Source organism: Myotis brandtii, unplaced genomic scaffold, assembly GCF_000412655.1.
Source record: "Myotis brandtii unplaced genomic scaffold, ASM41265v1 scaffold475, whole genome shotgun sequence".
Lineage (NCBI taxonomy): Eukaryota > Metazoa > Chordata > Mammalia > Chiroptera > Vespertilionidae > Myotis > Myotis brandtii.
Genome location: NW_005368148.1, coordinates 4,458,179 through 4,482,357, shown reverse-complemented (window position 1 = coordinate 4,482,357; position 24,179 = coordinate 4,458,179). Strand labels below are relative to the sequence as shown.

The window sequence follows — 24,179 nt, the reverse complement described above, 5'->3', positions numbered from 1 at the left end:
TTTTTTTTTTTTTTTAGAGTTCCTCTACAGTTGGCCCTTGAGTAACACAGATTTGAACTGGAAGGGCCCAGTTGCACCTAGGTTTGTTTCCATATAGTCAGCCCTTCCTATCAAGGGTTTCACGTACAGGCCCTATTTCCAAATATAGTCACATTGGAGGTTAGGGCTTCAAATAGGAATTGGGGGGTGAGGGCACAATTCAGACCATAACAATTGTCAAATGTGCCAAGACCATTTAATGGGGAAAGATCAGTGTTTCAACGAATGTGTTGGGAAAACTGATTATCCATACGCAAAAGAATGAAATTGAACCCTTACTTTACAGCAAGCATGTCAAACTCGTAGCTGGTGGGCCACATGCCTCATTTATTTAAATGGCCCACCGGCCGTGAGTTTGACATGCTTGTTTTACAGCCTATACAAAAAAGAAAAAAGAAAAAGCAATTCAAAAGGGATCAAAGACCTAAATGTAAGACCTGAAACTATGAAAATCTTAGAAAAAAAATAGGGAAAAAACTCCATGACATTGTATTTGGCAATGATTTCTTGGATAGGATACCAAAAGCACAGGCAACAAAAGTAAAAATAGGTTTGCTGCACGCCATCAAAATTTAAAACTTTTGTGCATCAAGGAACATCACCAATACAGTGAAAAGAAAACTCACAGAATGGGAAAATATACTTGCAAATCATGTATCCAATAAGGGATTAATATGCAGATTATATATACAAGACTTACAATTGAACAACCAAAACAAGCAACTGATTAAAAAATGGGAAAAAGATTAGAGTAGACATTTTCTCCAAAGATATACAAATGGCCAATAAACACACAAAAAGATGTTCAATATCAATCATTAGTGAAATGAAATCAAAACCATAATAAGACACCACTTCACACCCATTAGGATGACTATTATATTTTTAAAATTCCAGAAAATAACAAGTGTTGGTGAGGATGTGGAGAAATTAGAGCCCTTGTGTATAGTGGGAATGGAAAATGGGGCAGCTGCTGTGGAAAATGGTGATGATTCCTCAAAAAATTAAGCACACGATTACCATATGATTCAGCAATTTCACTCCTGGGCATATACTCAAAATAAGTGAAAACAGAATTGGAACAGATATTTGAATGTTTGTATTCATAGCAGCGTTATTCACAATAGCTAAAAGGTGGAAGCAAACAAATGTCCATCAAGGGATGAATGGATAAGCAAAATGTGGTATATGCATACAATGGAATATTACTTAATCTTAAAAAGGAAAGACAGCCCTAGCCAGTTTGGCTCAGTGGATAGCGTATCGGCCTGTGGACTGAAGGGTCCCAAATTCGATTCCAGTCAAGGGCACATGCCCGGGTTGTGGGCTCGATCCCCAGTGGGGGGCATGCAGAAGGCAGCCGATCAATGATTCTCTCTCATCATTGATGTTTCTGTCTCTCTCCTTCTCCCTAATCAATTACATACATACAGAGAGAGAGAGAGAGAGAAATTTTTCATCACTCTGAGGGGAAACTTCATAGTCATTAAGCAGTCACTCCCCACTCATCCTTTGACCCAGGCCCTGGCAACTATTAATCTACTTTCTGTCTCTATTGATTTGCCTGTTGTGGATATTTCCTATAAATGAAAACATACAATATGTGGTCTTTTGTGACCAGCTTATTTCAATTAGCATAATGTCTTCAAGATTCATCAACGCTCTATCCACTGAGCCAAACCAGCTAGGGTATGAAAATTTTCTTGAAGTAGATACTGGTGATAGTTGCACAACATTGCAAATGTACTAAATACCACAAAATTGTATACTCAAAATTAGTTAAAATGGTAGATTTTATCTTACATGTATTTTATCACAATAATAAAACCATATTATTAACCTGAACAGAAATTCTTCAAAATATATATGTATACTTTTCTAGTACATGTACATGTTAAAAAACACACAAAAGCATTAACATGTAAAAGCTAATTAGTAGGCTGTCTGAACTTATCTCATAAACTCCCATTGGTACTCTTTGAGAAACATTGATTTAAAGATTAAATAAGGTGTCGTGGAATAGAGACTCTGATTCATGTCTCAACTCTATCATTTATTACCTGTGTGATCTCAACATTTTAAAATCTAAGATTCATTATTGCACAATCAGTATGAGTACCTGCCTCACCGTTTCTTTTGAGGGTGAAATGCAATAATTTACACAATAATTTTAGAAGCCAGCTGGCATTTAATGAACATTTAGGAAGTGATGGCTACCTTTATAGTATAATAATAATAATTACCAGTGACAGCCCTCTCTTTCTGTGGACCAAAGGAGGCGTGGAGGATTGAACGGGGCCAGTAACTGTGCATTTTCTGGAACTTTTGCCCCTTCAAAAGTTTACCCATTGGAGCAGAGGGGAAATTCACAGATCAATATTGATTTATGCCTTCTTTTAATCTGCTGCTCTCCGGGATTGTTTGAATCTAGATTCCATTTGGACAATGTAGAAATTCCCACATTAGGCCCTTTATTGAAAGAAGACAATACAGTGAACAGCAGCCAAGCCCCGGGGACAGGAGGCTAGCAAGGATCTGCAGAGCACCTGGCTTCCCCAGGAGGGAGGTCATCTGCTGATCTTAAATCCAGTTGGATTGAAGGAGTTCAGCAGTGCTGACAGTGAGACCAGAAGCCTGCCGAGCAAGGCCTTGTCTTCTAGGCAGTGAGCTGCTCCCACCATATGTATATGTATATGTATATGTATATGTATATGTATATGTATATGTATATGTATATGTATATGTATATGTATATGTATATGTATATGTATATGTATATGTATATGTATATGTATATGTATATGTATATGTATATGTATATGTATATGTATATGTATATGTATATGTATATGTATATGTATATGTATATGTATATGTATATGTATATGTATATGTATATGTATATGTATATGTATATGTATATGTATATGTATATGTATATGTATATGTATATGTATATGTATATGTATATGTATATGTATATGTATATGTATATGTATATGTATATGTATATGTATATGTATATGTATATGTATATGTATATGTATATGTATATGTATATGTATATGTATATGTATATGTATATGTATATGTATATGTATATGTATATGTATATGTATATGTATATGTATATGTATATGTATATGTATATGTATATGTATATGTATATGTATATGTATATGTATATGTATATGTATATGTATATGTATATGTATATGTATATGTATATGTATATGTATATGTATATGTATATGTATATGTATATGTATATGTATATGTATATGTATATGTATATGTATATGTATATGTATATGTATATGTATATGTATATGTATATGTATATGTATATGTATATGTATATGTATATGTATATGTATATGTATATGTATATGTATATGTATATGTATATGTATATGTATATGTATATGTATATGTATATGTATATGTATATGTATATGTATATGTATATGTATATGTATATGTATATGTATATGTATATGTATATGTATATGTATATGTATATGTATATGTATATGTATATGTATATGTGTATGTATATGTATATGTGTATGTGTATGTATATGTATATCTATGTCTATGTCTATATCTATATATGTATCTATGTATCTATTTCAGAGAGGAAGGAGAGAGAGAGCGATAGAAACATGAAAGTTGAGAGAGCATCATCTATCGCACCCTACTACCCTACTAGGGATGGTGCCCAGAACCCAGGTATGTGCCCTGACTGGCAATCGAACCATGACCTCCTGGTTCATAGGTTGATACTCAACCACTGAGTCACACCGGCTGGCCAGGATAAACTGGAGTCTTAACCCAACTTTGCTCCTATTTTCTGAGATTTTGTGTCTTATGAATTATTCTATGCCTTTGCATACCCTTCTGGAGAATGGTCAGTGACTATAAAAGGCCTGTAACATCTTCCTTATACACAGGAACAGGGAAAATGTATGTACTATGATCTTTTTTAAAAAAATATATATTTTATTGATTTTTTTACAGAGAGGAAGGGAGAGGGATAGAGAGCTAGAAACATCGATGAGAGAGAAACATCTATCAGCTGCCTCCTGCACACTCCCTACTGGGGATGTGCCCACAACCAAGGTACATGCCCTTGACCGGAATCGAACCTGGGACCCTTGAGTCCACAGGCTGATGCTGTATCCACTGAGCCAAACCAGTTAGGGCTGTACTACGATCTTGAGACTCTAAACAAAACATGTTACTGCTGACCTGGCCTGTTTTGCTCAGTGGTTAGAGTGTCAGCCTGTAAACCGAAGTGTCTTAGGTTCAGTTCCCAGTTAATTACATGTACTTGGGTTGCAAGTTTGATTCCCTGCCCTGCAGCATGTAGGAGGCAACCAATTAAGCTGTCTCCCTCATATCAGTGTATCTCTCTCTCTCTCTCTCTCTCCTCCATCTCCTCCTCCTCCCCCCTTCCTTTCCAGAAATCAATGGGAAAAATATCCTTCAGTGAGGATTAATAACAACAAAAATATTGTTAATGCTGAATGACAGTATTTTCTTATTTTTAATGCTCTCTATGGTAATTACCTAATGTGTTCTTATTCACCAGACATGATTGTCACACCTATGCAAGAGCATTGTCCAGTCCCTTGGTGCCCATGGCATTCAGGCTTGGCCTACCCCACCTGGCCCATGTCATCTTCTGTACTTGTGCTGTGTGTGGAAAGAGGTGGAGAAAAATAGGGAGGCTGGGATCCTGGGTACAGATTAGTCTCCTTTTACTGGTGTCTGCCAAGCTCCCGTTTCTCCCGATTTTTCTTTGGAAATTTCTCCCCTCTCCTGATACCTGGAGAAAAGTGGTGATTCCCTGGCAGATTTGCAAAGCAAACTTATCCTTAACCACAGTTAATTTAACCATGGGGGGAGTGTTTACTGAGAGGAGACAATTAGACTGGCTTCACTGGAAAGCTGACACTGGGAAGTGTTGGACCTGGAACATATATGTATTTGGGTACCATTGTCAGCCATGTTTTTCTGTGTGGGCTGAAAAGAATAAAAGCAAAGCAAGCTTAGTCACAGAGAAGAATATCAGGTGATTGAGTCAAGAAAAATAGAGAATTTGAGATAAGAGATGGAAAGTTCTGATGGCATCTCTCACCCACAGCTTCACCATTAAGACCATATGCTGTTTCTTATGAGGTTTCCAGGTGAGTTCTGAGTTGTTTGAAATCCAATTATCAATGACTGGACCTGGGGTGAAATTGAAGGGTGTATCTAGCGCTGCAAAACCCCAGTCACTGGTCAGGGATGGAACCAGATCTGCCTCATACTCTAAAGGAGAACTTAAGCCCATTGTTGCTCATCATGGAGGTTGGTGGCTGGATTCTGGATGACTGCACAGTAAAGGAAGAATTGAGGGAGGCAGCTCCATTTTTAGTTAGCCTCCTATATATGGAAGAAATCTACTATAATAAAATATCCTATGTCATAAAGATGTAATATGCAAATGGTCGTTACACTGTGTAGCATAATGACCGACCACGAAACAACCGGATCAGGGATCAGCAGGAGGGTGGGGCAGCGAGCTACAAGTGAGCCTTGGAGAGCTACAGGAGGGGGCAGGGCAGCAAGCTATGAGGAGGGGGAATGGGGAAGGGGGTGGGGCAGCGGGAAGAGAGCTACTGGAGGGCAGCAGCAAGCTACTGGCAAGCTACTGGCGCACACATTCATGCACAGGGCTTCTAGTATAATATAATATACATCCACTCCTAATTAAGTGCCCAGGATACTATTACTTTGGGTTTCAGCTTCAAAGAAATAAACAATCCACCTGGTTCAGGGATGAAGGAAACAAGCCAAATACCAAGAGAATCTCTTAATCTCGGATCACTTGGGCAGGAAGTAAAAGCAAAGTGCTATGTTTGGGCTTGGAGAGCCCTCTATTGCTCCAGCCTGGATATCCACATTCTGAGTCAAATTCTAAACATAACTTTAACTATAGTTCATAGCACTTGAGTTTAAACATTAGCATCTACCTGGCACATAGAAGCATCCAAATAAGAGGTGATGATGATGATGATGATGGTGATTTTAAGTCATCAAATTAAAGTAATGCTTTCTTCTTCTTTTTTTTTTTTTTAAAAAAAAGCTACCCATACTTTGTCACTTAAAATAATAAACAGAAGAAGGACAGCTGCAAGAATATTTTCCTCTTAGAAACACTTAGTTGGACACACTGCCAGATCTGAAAAGTTTCTGCTCAATCCCTCCTCCCTAGTTCATTTCTCATCTCAGCCCTCTCCAAATCCAACAGCTTCCACTGGGACACTGGGACTGAACAGAAAGGGTTTGTTTCTTGGTGAGCAGAGCCCAGTGAACCTCAACCAAGACAGTACATGAGCAAAGGGACTATTACTTGCAACAAGCAAGGAGAGCACTGGCGAGATCTCCCAAAGCAGTGTCTCCCCGAATGGACAGGGGAATTACCTTTTCTGGGATTAGTTATGCATATTCATCAAAAACGGGACAGGCCATTATAGGTAGAGGCTGGCTCATTCCAGCACAGGGGTAGTCTTGTGATCAGCCCTTCAGAGCACAGCCTTGTTCTGCTAGACTGCTCAACAAAGATTGCTAGTTTCACAACTCAGCACCCCTTTTACCTCGATTCTGCTTACCACATCCTGAACCAGTCAGAAAGATCTGCGCAAATACAAATTTCTGAATAAATAAGACAGGTTGCTCCATGTATTCTGATAACAGTCCAGGCTATAAGAAATTAATAAATAAATGAATTAGAAACTATCTCCTTTTGGTGAACAAGGTGTATTCAGAATTCTTGTGGAGAAAAGCAGTTGGGTTTGTAATTAGATAGAAGGCAAAGAGGCAGACAAAATGTTTCTTTTGTCTTTGCTATGAACTGGTGGTGGTCTTGGTTCCATGGCTCAGGCTGATTAGGTATTCAGAATCGTGCCTCCCTGACATAAACACACCCATGAATGATGCAAGACAGACATGTATTAAAGAGAAAAATAGACAAGGAAGAGTGTGTGTGTGTGTGTGTGTGTGTGTGTGTGTGTGTGTGTGTTAACAGTTAGAAAAGAAAACAAGAACTGGAGAAAAGGAAACTTTAAAAAAATGAAATTTCAGCATTGGGCTGATTCCATTCCCAGCAGTCTAGCTAGGATCCGCTCTCTGAATGACTAACCAGTAATGACCAGTAATGATAAGCCCCTTCACCTCTATAAGCCTCACTTTCCATATCTGATAAATAACTGATTTGGAATAGCTTATTAGATCCCAACCCCCTACTGCACAGTAGAATTATCTAGGGAGGTTTTAAGAGTAATGCTAGCCCTAGCTGGTTTGGCTCAGTGGATAGACGACCTATGAACCAGGAGGTCACGGTTCGATTCCCGGTCAGGGCACATGCCTGGGTTGTGGGCTCGATCCCCAGTGTGGTGCGTGCAGGAGGCAGTCAGTCAGTGATTCTCTCTCATCATTGATGTTTGTATCTCTCTGTCCCTCTCCCTTCCTTCTGAAATCAATAAAATATATATATATATTTAAAAAAAGAGAATAATGCTAACTAGGGCTCATCCCAAACCAATTGATTCTGGGAAGGGGCCCCCAACTTTAATATTAACCTCAATATTAAATATAAATCCTCAGGTGATTTTGAAGTACATGAGGGCTGGAACTAGGGCCTTGATGATCTCTGGTGTCCATTGTGTGATTGAAGTTCCCTGACATATTTTAGAAAAGGTACTGAACAGTTTATTTGGGGTGAAAAAATAAATCCAAGTTTACTCCTCGCCAAGGATGTAGAAAAATTTAATAGAGCTCTAACGTTTGAAAAAATTTCTAGTGCCTTTATTATGTTTTTTTTTCTTGTCCTACTTCTTTCCCTTCCTTTCTCTCATGTATCTGGTCCAAGAGATAATTTTTATTGGTTTCAATGGATAACATGTAAGCAACCAATGATAAAATTTAAAAGAAAAAACCCCTCCTGGCTATCTACTTGTATTGTTTAGAAATTCAAATTCAAAGAGACAAAAACCCCATCAAAAATTTTAAAGGAAAATACATTTTCAGGATTGAGAAGAAAGACCCGGCTGTTGAGTGGATGTTGAACATGCTGAAATTACTAGATGGAATTTGAATATCAAACTTTTTTTTGCAGACTGTTGGGATGGATGGATCCTTGGGAAAATCATTAGTGTATTGTTTTTTAATTTCTTCCTATCAACATAAGAAAAAGGGAAATAAAAAGTGAAATATGACAACTGATTAAAATCTGCATGGGAAACTGAAACTTAAGTAATCGGTATGACTCCTCAAGTTTCAGAATAAACACTTATTTTCAATGACACTTCCAGGAGATGGATGTAAACCAGAGTTCCTTGCCCTTGGTACCACTGACATTTGGGTTGGATAATTCTGTTGTAGGAAGATATTTTATGTATTGTAGGATATTTACCCATCATTACTGTGTATATCCACTTGATGTCAATAGCACCTTATAGTTGTGACAGTCAAAAGTGTTTTAGGCCCAAGCTGATTTGGCTCAGTGGATAGGGTGTCGGCCTGCGGACTGAAGGGTCCCAGATTCGATTCTGGTCAAGGGCATGTACCTTGGTTGCGGGCACATCCCCAGTAGGGGGTGTGCAGGAGGCAGCTGATCAATGTTTCTTTCTCATCGATATTTCTAACTCTCTATCCCTCTCCCTTTCTCTCTGTAAAAATTCAATAAAAATATATATTTTTTTTTAAAAAGTGTTTTAGGCCTGGCCGGCATGGCTCAGTGGTTGAGTGTCTACCTATGAACAAGGAGGTCATGGTTCCATTCCTGGTCAGGACACATGCCCGGGTTGCAGGCTCAATACCCATTATGGAGCTTGTAGAAGGCAGCCGATCAATGATTCACTCTCATCATTGATGTTTCTTTCTCTCTCCTTCTCTCTTCTGCTCTGAAATCCATATAAATATATTGAAAAAAGTTAAAAAAAAATAGTGTCTTTAGTTTGGCCGGTGTGGCTCAGTGATTGAGCGTTGACTTATAAACTAGGAGGTCAGGGTTCAATTCCCAGTCAGGGCACATGCCTATGTTGTGGGTTCAATCCCCAGTAGGGGGCATGCAAGAGGCAGTTGATCAATGATTCTTTCTCATCATTGATGTTTCTCTTTCCCTTCCTCTCTCTGAAACCAATAAAAAAAAATATTTTTTGAAAATGTCTTTAGATGTTGCCAAATGCAATTTGATTTTGCCCCGAAAGGCAGAATCCTCCTCTTCCTTCTGATCTCCTCGACCCTAGTTAAAAATCACTTCTACAAATAATACTCTCATATACAGGGTAGCCCAACAAAATGTATACACACTTTGAATGATTATAAAGTCAGTGTTTATTAACATACAGTTCATTTTCAAAATTTAAAAGAATCTACAGAAATGAATAATTTTGTTTGTTAGTGTCTGTTTTCAAACTGATGACTGCTCTGGTCCAGGCACTGCTGATAACGCATGAAGCAATGGAATCATATGCATGAAGAATCATTTCATTTGGAATTTGGGGGCCCTCAATTTGTCAACAGTTACCAGTTTTGTACCATAAACTTTATCTTTTATGTATGCCCATAAAAAACATCTAGTGGCACTTTAGGATAAATTTTCTTTGTTCAAAGCTTTGTCTGGCTTCACACATCATTTCAAATCAGTTAAACCTGAAAAGGAGTGAAAATTAAGTGGGTTATCAACTATTAAAGTGTGTATATATTTTAGGGGGCACCCTATAAATACCCATTTTTTAAATTAGTTTTCACAGCACAGCCGGTAGGAGATAACAAATGGAGTTCAGGTAGGAGAGAAAAAGTTGAATAAAGATAAAGAGAAGTTGGGGATGTCAAGACAATACCAAGTCAATGCTAGCTTTCAAGGCTTTTAAGGACAGGATAATGGTCTTGCTGGGGGCCAATGTTGCAGGTTATATATTGAAACCCTTTGTGATTTGACACATTGAGAACTCCAGGGCCTTCAGGATATCAACCAGCACACCTGCCAGTGTTCTACGGGAGCAATAAGAAGTCATGGATAACCCGGCTCCTCTTCCAAGATGCCCTCCCGAATTGCTCTGCCGGCTAAGTAGAGAAGTACTGTTTGGAGAATAACGGGCCTTTTGAGATTTTGCTTGTTGTTGATAATGCTTTTCGACATCCCCCTTCGCTGGTGACCTTCATCCAATATCAAAGTGGTATTTCTCCCTTCAAACACCATTTCTTTGAGCCAACCAATGAATTAAGGAGTTGTAGCAGTTTTTAAGGCCTACTAGTTCAGGAGGAGCTTTGCCCAAGCTATTGCTGCCACCGAGGAAGACACTGATACAATTCTGGAAGAATGAAAACATCTATGCCCACTTCAAGAGTTTTGCTTGGGCTTGGGATGAGGTCACCCAGGAGTATGATTGCCATCTGAAGAAGATACTCAAAAAGTTAATCTATTACTTCAGTGGATTTGCCTATGATGAAGAACTTGCAAAAATCAACAAGGCTATGGTTGAAATGGAAAACAACTTGGATGAGAAGGACATTGAGGTGGTTCCTGAACAATTGACTGAGGAGTTGTTGGACCTGGAAGAGGAACACAGAGCTGAAGAAGAAGCAAGAGTAAAGGAAACTGCAGAAGAAGAACCGTCCCGTCCCCCCTCCCCCCCCGCCAGGAAATTTACAGTGGAGGGTTGAGCAGAAGCTTTTGCAAACTTCAACAAGTTCCTAAAAGAGTTTGAAAACATAGACCCCCAAACTAAAAGGTTTTTATTGCTACAGAGGAATGTTCATGGTGCATTATCAGCTTATAAGCAAATCTGTGGTGAAAAAAAAAGAAACAAACTAAGCAAACCTCCATGAGAACATATTTCTGAAAAGAATGCCATCTCCTCAAGAAGAGCCTCAGGCATTTTTGGGGGGAGGTATTCCAGAAGAAAGCATTGTCGTCATACGAGATGACAGCTACTTGCTTGCTATTGTCCCTGAAGACCTTCCAGTGGGACAAGATGTGAAGGAGGAAGACAATGATATTGATGATCATGACTTTGTGTAGTCCTAGGCCAGTGGTCGGCAAACTGCGGCTCGCGAGCCACATGCGGCTCTTTGGCCCCTTTAGTGAGGCTCTTCCACAAAATACCTACTTCTGCGTATGGGCCACGAAGTTTCAATTGCACTGTACGTGCGTGCCCACACGTGGTATTTTGTGGAAGAGCCACACTCAAGGGGCCAAAGAGCCGCATGTGGCTCACGAGCCGCAGTTTGCCGACCACTGTCCTAGGCAAATGTGTGTCTTAGTTTTTAACAAAAAGTTTAAAAGGTAAAAAAAAAATTTAATAATAGCAAAAGCTGATAGAATTAGGATATAAAGAACAAATTTTTTTGTTTGAGTTTTAAGCAAAGTGTTATTATGAAAATTAAAAAGTTAAAAAAAGTAAAAGTTTATACAGTTAAATAAAACAGGTTGCAGTAAGCTAAGGTTAATCTATTATTGAAAAGATATTTTTTCAAATAGTCGTCTAAGTGTATGGTGTTTATAAAATCTACAGTATAATACAGTAATGCCCTAAGCCTTTACATTTGTTCACTACTCACAGACAACTTCCAGTCCTGCAAACTCCATTCATGCCAAAGGCCTTATACAGATGTACAATTATTTTAATCTTTTTTCCTATATTTTTACTGCATCCTTTTCATATTTAGATATGTTTAGATACACAAATACTTACCACTGAGTTACAGTTGCTACAGTATTCAGTACAGAATCACACTGTGCAGGTTTGTAGCCGAGGAGCAATGGGCTGTACCATATAGTGTAGGTGTGTGGTTGGTTATACCGGCTAGGTTTGTGTAAGTGCACTCTAACGTTTGCACAGTGATGAAACCCACTCAACCATGCAGTTCTCAGAACTATCCCCATTGTTAATCAGCGTATGACTGACTTGTTTTACTGTCTGTCTCTCTCACCAGATTGTTAGTTGCCTGAGGTTTGGAGAAAATGTCTGCTTTGTTCATTGAGGAGAAGCAGCATATGCCACTCCAAAGTATGCCACGTTGGCATAAGGATTATTTTGAGCTGAAAGCAATTGAGGAGACACAGATACAGGTATTCCTGCTTTTCGAAAGTTCACTTTATGCCATTTTGCTTTCAGAAAAGACATACATTAGCACCTGTTTTTGCTAATTGAAAGTTTCAAAGAGGGTTTTCGCTTTTATGAAAAGAGACAACAAAAAATTAGTGTACTTTGTTTGTTTCTTTTGCACGGAGCCTTTATAGAGGCAGTGCACTACCCCAGCCTCAAACCTCCTTCCCGGGAGGTACACTCAGCATCTCCGCATCTCAGCAGTGGCTTTGAGCTGCCTGTGAGCATCTGTGCTCTATCTCGATTCCATTCGCAAAATGCCTCCAAAGGGAATTGCTTCTTCGCTTTTTGCTCTTTGGCTTATGAAAGATTTCATGGAAATGCTTTACTCTTCCATGGGGGAGGGGGCTGTAAAGAAAAGTTCTGCCATCTCCCTATCTGCCTCAAAAGCAGGACGTCATTTCCTAAAGTTGATCCCCCTCCCCTCCATCCAGAGAGAAGGTGACCACCTGAAACAGCTCCAGGTCCTTCTCAGTCCAGACTCACTACCAAGTGAGCCTAGATAACAAACCTTACCAGCTAGCACTATCTTCCAGTGGTTTAGCCCCAAATACTTACCTTCCTACAAATTGACACCCTAAAAACTCAGTTCTTTTCCTTTGTCTTGTCATTTCTCTGAAAATGTATTGTTCTTTTGTTAAGATGCTATGTAAGCCCAAGATCTAACCACCTCTTTGAGTTACTCCTCACGGGGTACTCCCATGTGTATGTAAGATGCACATATTTATCAAGTTTTGTTTGTTTTTCTCTCATTCTGTCTTTCTTAGTCTAAATTATGGAGTCCCAGTCAAGAACCCTAAGATGGGTCTAGGAAAAGAATTTTCCTTACATCACCATAGTATATTTGGTATCTAGCACTGAAAACTATTTGTTGATCAAATGAATGAATCCTTTTACTCTATGTAAGTGCTTTATTTGCTACAAGTTTACTTAACAAATTGTTATTTCTGTTACATAACATTCGCAGAGAAATGGTTTATGTCTCTCTTCCTCTCTTACATACACAGAGACATATATATTCAGCTTCACTCTTTTTTTGAATACAAGTAGTATTTTATCAGGCTTGAGTGATTGTTCAAAAGTTACATGCTTCTGAAAGCAGCAAGCAGAGAAGATGATTAGTGCACCTTAACGTAAAATCAAATGAAATGTCAACGTGGTCCATATTTCAGCGCCTAAGGAGCATGTCCCACAGAGTTCTCAGTCAGCAGCCAGCCTCAGGGCCCGCTCATAGTACTCCAGGGCTTTATTTATTTCTCCTTTCAATTTGTAGATGAACCCAAGGATGCCCAAGCTTTCCATGTCTTCTGCGTTTCTTTGAAGTTTCTTTAAAACCACTTTCTCCAAAGCACTGATACTTCTATCTCTTGGAGATGATGGCGTTTCTATTTTTATTGCTTTTAAATAATAGATAATTGCATCGACTTCAGATTTCCTTTGAAATTCCTGAAATTGACCTTGCTGGAAATATATCTCTTGAATTTTTTCTTCTTCAAGTGATTTCATGCAGAACACTTTTTGATAAGTGTCTTCAGCTTTTCTGCTATTGCCTGCAACTGAATACATATCTGCTAGGTGCATATAAGCAATTTCAAATGTTGGCTTTTGTTCCACAGCAAATTCAAAATGAGATATGGCTAATTTTGTTTTTCTGTCAATATTTTCTCTATCCCGTCCTCGAGGCTGCCAGTTTGTAGCTTTGCTTATTTTATAGACTTGTGATCTATAGCAAAGCCCTATCTGGTGATGCAGGAGGGCAGAGGAAGGTGTTGCCCGCAAGGCCATTTCTAAGAGCTGAAGAGCTTTACCTATAGAGCCTTTTTTTCGGTAAAACATGGCCACATATCGAAAGACATAAGCCTGTGAAGTCATTTTGGCCAGTGCTTCTTCAATGTACTTTTCTCCCTCAGCTCCTTGTCCTATATTCTGAAGTTTCAAGGCGAGGAGACACTTAATGTATGCATCTTCTGGATTTAGCCTGATGGCCCGTTTTAGGGGCTGCACACAAAATGCGTTACGAAAGCGTGATGTTGTGTTAAAGCCATCCAGACGATAGACAGCAATCGCATACCCAGTGCTGAATTCAGGGTTTTCAGGGTCCACTTCCAGAGCCTTCTCAAAGCAGGCTTTAGCCCGTTCATAATTCTTTCCTCCACATTTCAGCAAGGCCCATCCTTCCTCACAGTCCATCTCAGGGCATTCCATTGTGTAGCAGGAGGGGCTGGCAAACTTCTTGCAAGTGTTCTCCACCTTGTCCAGGTATATCTGGGCGTCTGCCAGTCTGCCCATGTGGTAATACAGCCAGGCATAGTTGCCCCAGGTAACCAGCTTTATCGCGTCTGACTGGGGGATGTGCCCTGCCTGCATTAAGTCTTCAGCTTCTTTCAAGCTCTCCAGGGCTTCCTTATTATGGCCATTCAGGTGTTTCACATAGGCCAGTAGGTTGTGTATTCCCACATTGAAGTTGTTGTCTAGGTACTCAATCTGATCGAGGACCCTGTTTTCTAAATCATGCAGTTCAGTGTCTTCAATGTGCAACTTCCATGTAAAGTGACATCTCAGTTGAACAAGTTTGTCCTCGATGAGCTTGTCATTTAATTCATCACTGTAAAAAGAGACAATAATTATATGTAGTTTTTCAGGCTCATTTGGAAGTGAAGCCAGAACTTTGAGTAGTCAAATATTGCCCCCACGTGTTCCTGATTCATTATCATAGAGCACCTCCCAGGGCTCTATGATTGTGTCACTAGGACAGAGAGCAGGTTGACATAAAAACCTTGGGAAAATGCTAATCACTTCATGATTCCACCATGAAGATTATGAGCAAGCAATCTGAAAGAGATTAGTTCTTCTCATGTCGAATAATTTCAGCACCACTCTCAATACTGCAAAGCCCTTCTCTCCTGACTTTTCTCAACATTGTAGTGCATCACTAATGCTGTCTGAAGAAATGTGGACAGAGGGTTCACAGAAGGGTAATTCCATACTCATCTTTTCCGTATTCCCTACATATAAACATGGTTTGGTTTTCTGACTTCCCAGGAAGGGTTCTGAGCAAAATATGGTATGAGAACCAAATATGGTTTCATGAATACTTAAACCGTATGGAGTGGAGAATTGTGGTACTACCCTGACATCTATGCTTGAGTGAACTTACTCAACCAATTCCTGAGATATTGAAAAATTGGTGGAACCGCTTCTCAATGATGAACTTACTGCACATGCACAGGTCAGAAGTAGGGGGATGAGTAAACAGTTGTGCCTATGCAAGGAAGTCGTAAGTCCCACTTTTGGAATTCAGTGAGCCTGCTGTCAGGTAACCCTGCAGCATAGTTATTAACAGGAACTCAAAATCTCAACAATTACAGTGAGCTTAGCTACCCATGGGAAAGGAAGAATAATAATGAGTCAGTGGACAAGAAGTTTTCTTTCCATTATTCAAACCTCCTCTGAAGTAAGCTGACATTCTCTTTCCCTTCCAAGAACATGAGAGGAGAGAAATAAATCTCTCTAATACTTGAAAAGGTCATCCTCACATCCTATGTAGTTATATTACATCTGTGTCTTCAACCAATTACCTTATATTCCATACTCAACATATCTTCCACCCGTTAGTCCCAAGGAAAGATCCCAGAGGGAACCCTGATGAATTTTTTTTTATCTCAATGGATAGCAATTTTTATATAAATCTTACCATCCTGACTCACAATATATAACTGTAATCTAATCACAAACAGATTATGTAACATTCCCTTTTGAAAACAACGGGAGAGAGAAAAAGCCATAAATCCAGGTGAGCACAGGATTCTCAGGCATACTACTGTCTTTGCAAATACAGTTGTCAGCTCAGTATGACCCTCTCATTTCTCCCCAAGTCTTGACTTCAAAACTCCCCATACTGCCAAGCCACCTTCCCCAGGCCTCAGCGGTAATGTCCTGATCAGAGTTTGTTCTTTCTTAAAGTCACACCTGAGTGGTTGACCACTCAGGTGAAGAAGACATACAGTGACCTTCCTTTTCACCACCTAACTGTGGCCAAGAAATATTTCCCAGTGAAGTATGTGTGTGCCTGTGTGGATTTGGCAGCAGTCCTGATTCTGTGGGACTCTGGCTCAGCTGATTAGTTGATTCTATGCTGCACAGTGTGTATCTGGCATAAACAGACCCATGAACCACACGGGACAGAGTAGCATTAAGGAGAGAGAAAACAGATAACAAGTGTGTAAATGTGTCTATGTGTGTGTTTACAAATAGAAAAGAGCAATGAAAACTAGAGAGGGAAAAATAATTTCTAATAGACAGGGTTCCTACCTGAAGCAATGAAACTTAAGCACTGAAGTATGAGTTCAATATCAGGATTCAAGGACCAGCTCTGTGTTTGGTTGAAAAGCTGGATGAATTGGATTTAACTGAAACTCTATTAGTTGCCTTATCAGTTAAGTAGATAGATTGGCCTTGGACAATAGTTTGCAATCTTGGCTGCAAACTAGGAAATTCCATGTGAATCTTTAAATATATACAGGGTGTCTCCAAAAAAATGTATACACAATGGTTATATCTGAAAAGAAAGAAACATCAATTGAGCTATCAGGGGAAAAAAATTGTGTATACATTTTTTAGGGACACCTTCTATATGCCTGAGCTATCTTCTAGTTCAATGAATCAGAGCCTCTGGGTGTGAGGCCCAGGCATCAGAATTATCAGTAATTAAAACAAAACAAAACAAAACCAAAAAAAACCCAGAAGGCCCCAAGGTAATTTTATTGTGTAATCATGGCTTAAAATCACTGAGCTAGATTTTTGCTGCTCAGAGTGTGGTCTATGCACCAGTAGCAATAGCATCAACTAAAGCTTATTAGAAATGCAGAATGTCAGCCCCCTCCACGCACCTACTAAATTAGAGTCTTCGCCATGTTCAGGTGATTTGTTGGTATATTAAAGTTTGAGAGGTACTTTCTTAGATGATTCCTAGGCCCTTTTCAGGTTTAAATGCCATGGAGGGTGGACAGGGACTCATTCTATACATACCTATCTTTCTATGAGGCTCTGAATCAGTAACTTAATTTCTCTGTGCCTGGTGTCCCTGTGTGCACCTGAATAATTCACACAATATGATAAAGGAATGTAGGTCAAAGTGTTTTGACCTCTACACAGAGTGTCTGGTGTTTGCTTTGGAGATTACTCATGCTTGCAAACGTGTGCCAATCATCCATAGAGAAAATGCTCAGCCACCAAGAACTACTCTGCTCTGAAAGTACCAGTAATTTTCATACCATCTCAGGGGTCTTGGTGGCTATCTTTGGCTCACCGTGATTTACATTTCCGACTGACTCCCATGTATTCCAGTTCTAACTGAATTTTCATGATTACAGATAAGATCCCTTATCTGTAACAGACCATAGGCTGAGGCCATGTTGAGATCCTGAGTGGCCATGGAGTAACATGTAGGGGGTAATCATGGCTTAAAATCACTGAGCTAGATTTTTGCTGCTCAGAGTGTGGTCTATGCACCAGTAGCAATAGCATCAACTAAAGCTTATTAGAAATGCAGAATGTCAGCCCCCTCCACGCACCTACTAAATTAGAGTCTTCGCCATGTTCAGGTGATTTGTTGGTATATTAAAGTTTGAGAGGTACTTTCTTAGATGATTCCTAGGCCCTTTTCAGGTTTAAATGCCATGGAGGGTGGACAGGGACTCATTCTATACATACCTATCTTTCTATGAGGCTCTGAATCAGTAACTTAATTTCTCTGTGCCTGGTGTCCCTGTGTGCACCTGAATAATTCACACAATATGATAAAGGAATGTAGGTCAAAGTGTTTTGACCTCTACACAGAGTGTCTGGTGTTTGCTTTGGAGATTACTCATGCTTGCAAACGTGTGCCAATCATCCATAGAGAAAATGCTCAGCCACCAAGAACTACTCTGCTCTGAAAGTACCAGTAATTTTCATACCATCTCAGGGGTCTTGGTGGCTATCTTTGGCTCACCGTGTATTCTAGTTCTAACTGAATTTTCATGATTACAGATAAGATCCCTTATCTGTAACAGACCATAGGCTGAGGCCATGTTGAGATCCTGAGTGGCCATGGAGTAACTTGTAGGGGGGCTTGGTCTTTCATTGGCACCCTTAGCCTCCAGCTCAGCCAGTCTCTCTGTATTGGGGGTCTATCTCCTGGGGGTGGGGGTAGTGGCCAATCTCTGTCAGGACTGGTGATTGCTCTAGAAGAGTGATTCTCAACAGGAGGTGTTCCCCCCGCCCCCCCAACCAGGGACCCATTGGCAATGTCTGGAGGCATTTTTGATGGTCACAAGTGGAGATGGGGATGCGAAGGATATCTAGTGGGCAGAGGCCAGGCCTGCTGCTGAACATCTGACAATGCACAGGACAGCCCCACTACAAAGAATTATCTGGCCCCAAATGGCAATAGTGCCAAGACTGAGAAACACTAATTTGTTCTGAAAGAACTTTCTGCAGTGATGGAAATGTTCTAAATCTGTGCTGTCCAAGGTGGTAGCCACCAGCCCCAGGTTACTATTGAGTACCTGTAATGAAACTAATGGGTCTGAAAAATTCATATCTAGATTTTATTTTAATTAATTTAAATACCTATGTAGTGGCTATGGGAATGAACAGCATAGCTTTAGATAAAGGCCTGCACTGTGAGGTGCTTGGCTTGCTCCATCCACCTGGATGGAAACAGCAGATGACTTGGGAGACCTCAATTTCTTGAGAGTTCAGCTTTTACATCCTATGCAGTTCATTGAGCAACCGCCCACGTTTTCTGGGCACTGTGATCTTTGGCTATATATGGGGAAATACACATATGTATTCCTGCGCAACAGGAGACTAGTAACGCCATTCTCTCTGCCATTTCTTCCAATAAAAACCACTTAAACGATCTGTGTTCTTGTGTGTAAAGACTTCATATTACTCCAGGTAGAAGTTGCAACAGATGATGGCAGTAGAGAGTGCAGGCAGCCCATTTATTAAAAAGCATGATCTGCAATAGACTGGCATATTTTGGGGGTGGGGGGAGATTAACCAATGAATTTATATGCATATATGCATAGACCAAAGACAGACAGTAGTTTGGGGAAGGCCTGGGAAGGGGACTGGAGCAGAGTGGAGGGGGTCAATGAAGCGAGGGTGTGCGTGTGTGTGGAATGGGCATCTGTAATACTTTCAACAATAAAGACAAATTTTAAGAAAAAAACATGATCTGTTGTCCATAGTATTCCCTATGGCTTCTTTAACCTCCCTCCTTCAGCTTTTTCATAAACATTTTGAAGTTTCTTGACAAAGATAACTCTAACATACCAGTTTTCAGGACCCAACTCCATGGCCCAGTTTTTAGGGTTGGGGAGATAGTTCATTGGAATGCCAACAACCTGGGTTGTTAGGCTTCTCTTCCAGAACTTTTTTGAAACACATCTTAACCCTTTCATTGTACTATCCTCCACATTATTATTCTGCCAATTCTTTCTCACAAGCAATCTCTAGATGCTGGATTCTCAGACTTGCAAACTTATTGCAGTACTTTCTGCCTTGGCTATGTAAGTCTGTGCTTCTGAGATCATATCAAGTGATGTAAGAAAAGCAAAATCCAACACCCACTCATGATAGAAACTCTCAGAAAACTAGGATCAGAGGGGAACTTCCTCAGCTTGATGAAGAACACCTACAAAAAGCCTATAGCTAGCATCACATTTAGTCACAATTATACTTAATAATGAGAAAGCAGATGCTTTTCCTCTGAGGTCAGAAACAAAGCAAGGATGTTCCCTCTCACTAGTCCTATCAATATCATACTAGAATTCCTGGCTAATGCAATAAGACAAAAGGAAAATGAAAGGTATACAAACTGGGATGGAAGAAATAAAACTGTCTTTGAAGATGACATTATTTCTACATAGAAATTCCCAAGGAGTCAATAAACAAACTTTTGGACTTAATGTACAACTATAGTAAAATAAAATAAAAGGGTAATATGCTAATTAGACTGGGAGACTTCCGGACGTCCTTCCAGACAAAACCATGGTGGCGGGGCTGAGGCAGAGGTGGTTAGGGGCGACCAGGCCAGGAGGGGAGAGCAATTGGGGGTGATCAGGCTGGCAGGAGCCAGCAGTCCCAGATTGCGAGAGGGATGTCCGATTTCGAGTTGGACATCCCCTGAGGGGTCCCAGATTGAAGAGGGTGCAGGCTAGGCTGAGGGACACCCCTCCCCCCATGCACGAATTTTGTGCACCAGGCCACTAGTAGTAAAATAATAGGTTACAGGGTTATTATACAAAAATCATTGACTATCATTTATATCAGCAATGAACAATTAGTTTTTGAAATTCAAAACAAAAAACACTTATAGTAGCATCAGACCACCCCCCCCCCAAAAAAAAAAAACCCAAACAAACCAAGAACCACTTAGGGATAAATCTAATAACATATGTAAAAGACTTATATGAGAAAAAGTACAGCACTCTGATGGAAGAAATCAAAGAAGAGCTATTTTCATATTAATCAAATGGAAGAGTTAATATGGTTAAGATGCCCGTTTTTCCCAAAATGATTTATATAATTTAAAAAATCCCAATCAAAATCTCAGCAAATTATTCTGTGGATATCAAGAAAATGTTTCTAACATTTTTACAGAAAGGCAAAAGACCTAGAATAGACAACACAATGTTAAAGAAGAACAAAGTTGGGATCTCACACTACCCCACTTCAAGACTTACCATTGAGCTACAATAATCAAGACAGTGTGATACTGGCCAAAGAAGAAACAAACGGATCAAGGAAACAGAATAGAGAGACCAGAAATAGGCCCGCACAAATATAGACAACTGATTTTTTGACAAAGGGACAAAAATAATTCAATGAAGAAAGGATAATCTTTTGTGCTGGAGCAACTAAACATCTATATACAAAAACAAAACAAGAATCTAGACACAGCCCTTATACTCTTCACAAAAATTAACTCAAAATGGATCATAGACCTACATAGAAATGCAAAGGAGATATCATAGGATAGAATCAAAGTGGCCTTGGATTTAGCTATAAGATTTTAGATACAATACCCAAAGCACCATTGATGAAAGCTGGGGATAAGTTGGACTTCATTATTGATGAGTTGGATTCTATTTAAAGTAAAACTTCTGCTTTGTGAAAGACACTGTTAAGAGAATAAAAACACAAGCCACAGGCTGGGAGAAAATATATGCACAATACATGTCTGATAAAGGACTTGTATCCAGAATACACAAATAATTCTTTAAACTGAACAAGAAAACAAAAATAAAAACAATTTAAAAATGGGCAGAAGCCCTAACCAGTTTGGCTCAGTGGATAGAGACTCGGTCTTAAGGGTCCCAGGTTCGATTCCGGCCAAGGGCATGTACCTTGGTTGTGGGCACATCCCCAGTAGGGGGTGTGCAGGAGGCAGCTGATCGATGTTTCTCTCTCATTGATGTTTCTAACCCTCTCCCTTCCTCTCTGTAAAAAATCAATAAAATATATTTTTTAAAAAAGATAATACAAATGGCAAATAAACATATACTAGTAAAAAGGTGCATGTCCTCTACTTGCCCTTGGGGTGTTGCAAATTAAAACAGCAGTGAGCTATCACTGCATACCTACTAGAATAGCTAAAATCCTAACGCTGACACCACCAAGTACCGATGAGGAGGTGGAGCAACAGGAACTCTGATTCATTGCAGGTGGGAATACAGAATTGTCCAGCCACTTTGGAAGACAGTGTGGCAGTTTGTTACAGAACTAAACAAACATCCCCTTACCAATCCAGCAACCGTGTCCCCAGGTATTCACCCAAATGGGATGAAAACTTATGTTCACACAAAACAGGCACAAGAATGTTTGAAGCGGCTTTATTCATAATTGCCAAAATTGGAAGCAATCAAGATGTCCTTCAGTAGGTGAGGGGATAAACAAAGGTTGGGGCGTCCAGACAATGGACTGTTATTCAGCAGTAAAAATATATGAGCTATTAAGCCACAAAAAGATATGAAGGAACCTTAAATGCATATTGCTAAGTGAAAGACGCACCTAAGAAGGCTACGTACTGTATGATTTTTAACTATATGACATTCTGGAAAAGGTCAAACTATAGAAATAGAAAAAAAGATCAGTGGTTGTCAGGGGGTTAGAGGGAGTGGGGGAATGGATGACTAGGTGGAACACAGGGCATTTTTAGGGCAGTGAAACCCTTCTTATGATAGTGTCATGGTGCATACATGATGTTACATACAATACAAAAAAAATGAACTCCAATGTGAACTATGGATTTTAGTAATAATGTATTAATATTGGTTCATCAGTAGGAACTACAAAACCACAGAATGCAAGATGTTAATCTTAGGGGGAACTGTACAGTGGGTGAGGGTGTGGAGCAGGTGGTATATTAGAACTGTACTTTCTGTGCATTTTTTATAAGCCTAAAAGTGCTCTAAAAATAAAGTTTATTACGTGGGGAAAAATGACTGTTGCAATAAGGGCAATAGGGAGATGGCTCTGGTCATAAGGTCTGCAAATGTCTCAAGGATTAGTCCGAAAAGCGCTTTTCTTTTCTGTGGAGTAAACAAGGCTAGAAAGAGCTGCGTGTGGGCAAGGAGGGTTATGGTTGGCCAGATCCAACAGCTGAGCAGGAAATATTTTCCCATGTCCCCAGCGAGATTTTGAGAGGGACTGTTTGGCATTCCAGTGTGTGTTTGATCTGAGGGGTGAGCCAGATTTCAGGGTCCGGGAGGCAGGGGAGGGACGACTTCATGTGTTTCTGGAGACAGGATTCACCATACCACGCTATGAAGCCGTAGAAAAAATGACTGACTTCATGATGTCAGCAAATTCATTCTGTCAGGTTTGAGACCAGCAGAGAGGGATCGGATCTGCCAATGATTGCTGTTTACTCAGTGGATAGAGTGTGGGCCCTTGGACTGAAAGGTCCCGGGTTTGATTCTGCTCAAGGCACATGCCTAGGTTGTGGGCTCAATCCCCAGTAGGGGGCGTTCAGGAGGCAGCCAATCAATGATTCTCTCTCATCATTGATGTTTCTATCTCTCCCTTTCCCTTCCTCTCTGAAATCAATAAATCAATAGACACACACACACACACACACACACACACACACACACACGGACCTGCCAATGGTTTATCAACACTGCATGATAAGCCTCAATCACCTGGCTGCCTCTGGGAGCCAGTTTTCTTTGTGCTTTGCTGCTGCTGGAAGAAAAGCAGCTGACTCTTGAAATCTGGAATTCACAGGTCCTGACTGCCTGGCCCTGACTCCAAGCTGAAACCTGGGCGGGGCTGACTGCTGCTGGGCTGTTTCAGCCCTGGTTTGCCCTGTGTTGACCTGAAAGAGGGCTCAGCGAACAGAAGCAGACTCTGGGACATTCCCACTTGTAGGACACCCCTCCATGGGGCCCTGCTTTATAAAAGTACCATGGATGCCTGCACAACTTCCTGGGTCACGAACAAATGCCCACAGGAAAGGGCATGTCTCTGATTGACCATCTGAAATAGATAGTGGCAGGTCAGCTCTCTCTCTCTCTCTCTTTTTAATTTTTATTGTAAGGGAGGGAATAAATCTTTTTCCACTGTCCATCTTGGGTTCTTTGATGGGGCCCTGAAAATTAGACTGACAAAAAACAGATTAACAAGAGAAAAACAAACAGAAGTTCAATAACATGTGCATCATGCATATTCATGGAGATACCCAGTAGTGAGTAACTCAGGATTTGGGCTTATATAGCACCCTAACAAAAGGAAAATACATTGGTAGAAAATTGGCAAGACAAAGGATAGGGACTTTAAGCTTCCAGGGGCTGCAAATTGTGGGGAAGTAAATATATGGGGGAAATTAATGGATGGTAAGAGCTAGGAAGACAAGGTTTGTTTGTTATACTCCTTTCAGTACCATCTCCTCTCTGATAATAAGACTGTTATCCCTTCCTGGTATAG

General features: G+C 40.0%; 2 protein-coding genes across 2 annotated transcripts in view; both read right to left on the bottom strand.

Annotated features, from left to right (window-relative positions):
• The window catches only part of IFIT5 (interferon-induced protein with tetratricopeptide repeats 5), a 20,530-nt gene extending 15,153 nt beyond the window's left edge, over positions 1-5,377 (bottom strand). Inside the window, exon 1 of the mRNA XM_005875959.2 lies at positions 5,183-5,377. Within this exon, the coding sequence (XP_005876021.1) occupies positions 5,183-5,377 (195 nt within the window). The remainder of the gene's footprint in view (positions 1-5,182) is intronic.
• A 7,714-nt stretch (positions 5,378-13,091) lies between these two features.
• The window catches only part of LOC102260736 (interferon-induced protein with tetratricopeptide repeats 1), a 19,943-nt gene continuing 8,855 nt past the window's right edge, over positions 13,092-24,179 (bottom strand). The window contains exon 2 of the mRNA XM_005875947.2: positions 13,092-14,805. Within this exon, the coding sequence (XP_005876009.1) occupies positions 13,401-14,805 (1,405 nt within the window). The 3' untranslated portion in view covers positions 13,092-13,400. The remainder of the gene's footprint in view (positions 14,806-24,179) is intronic.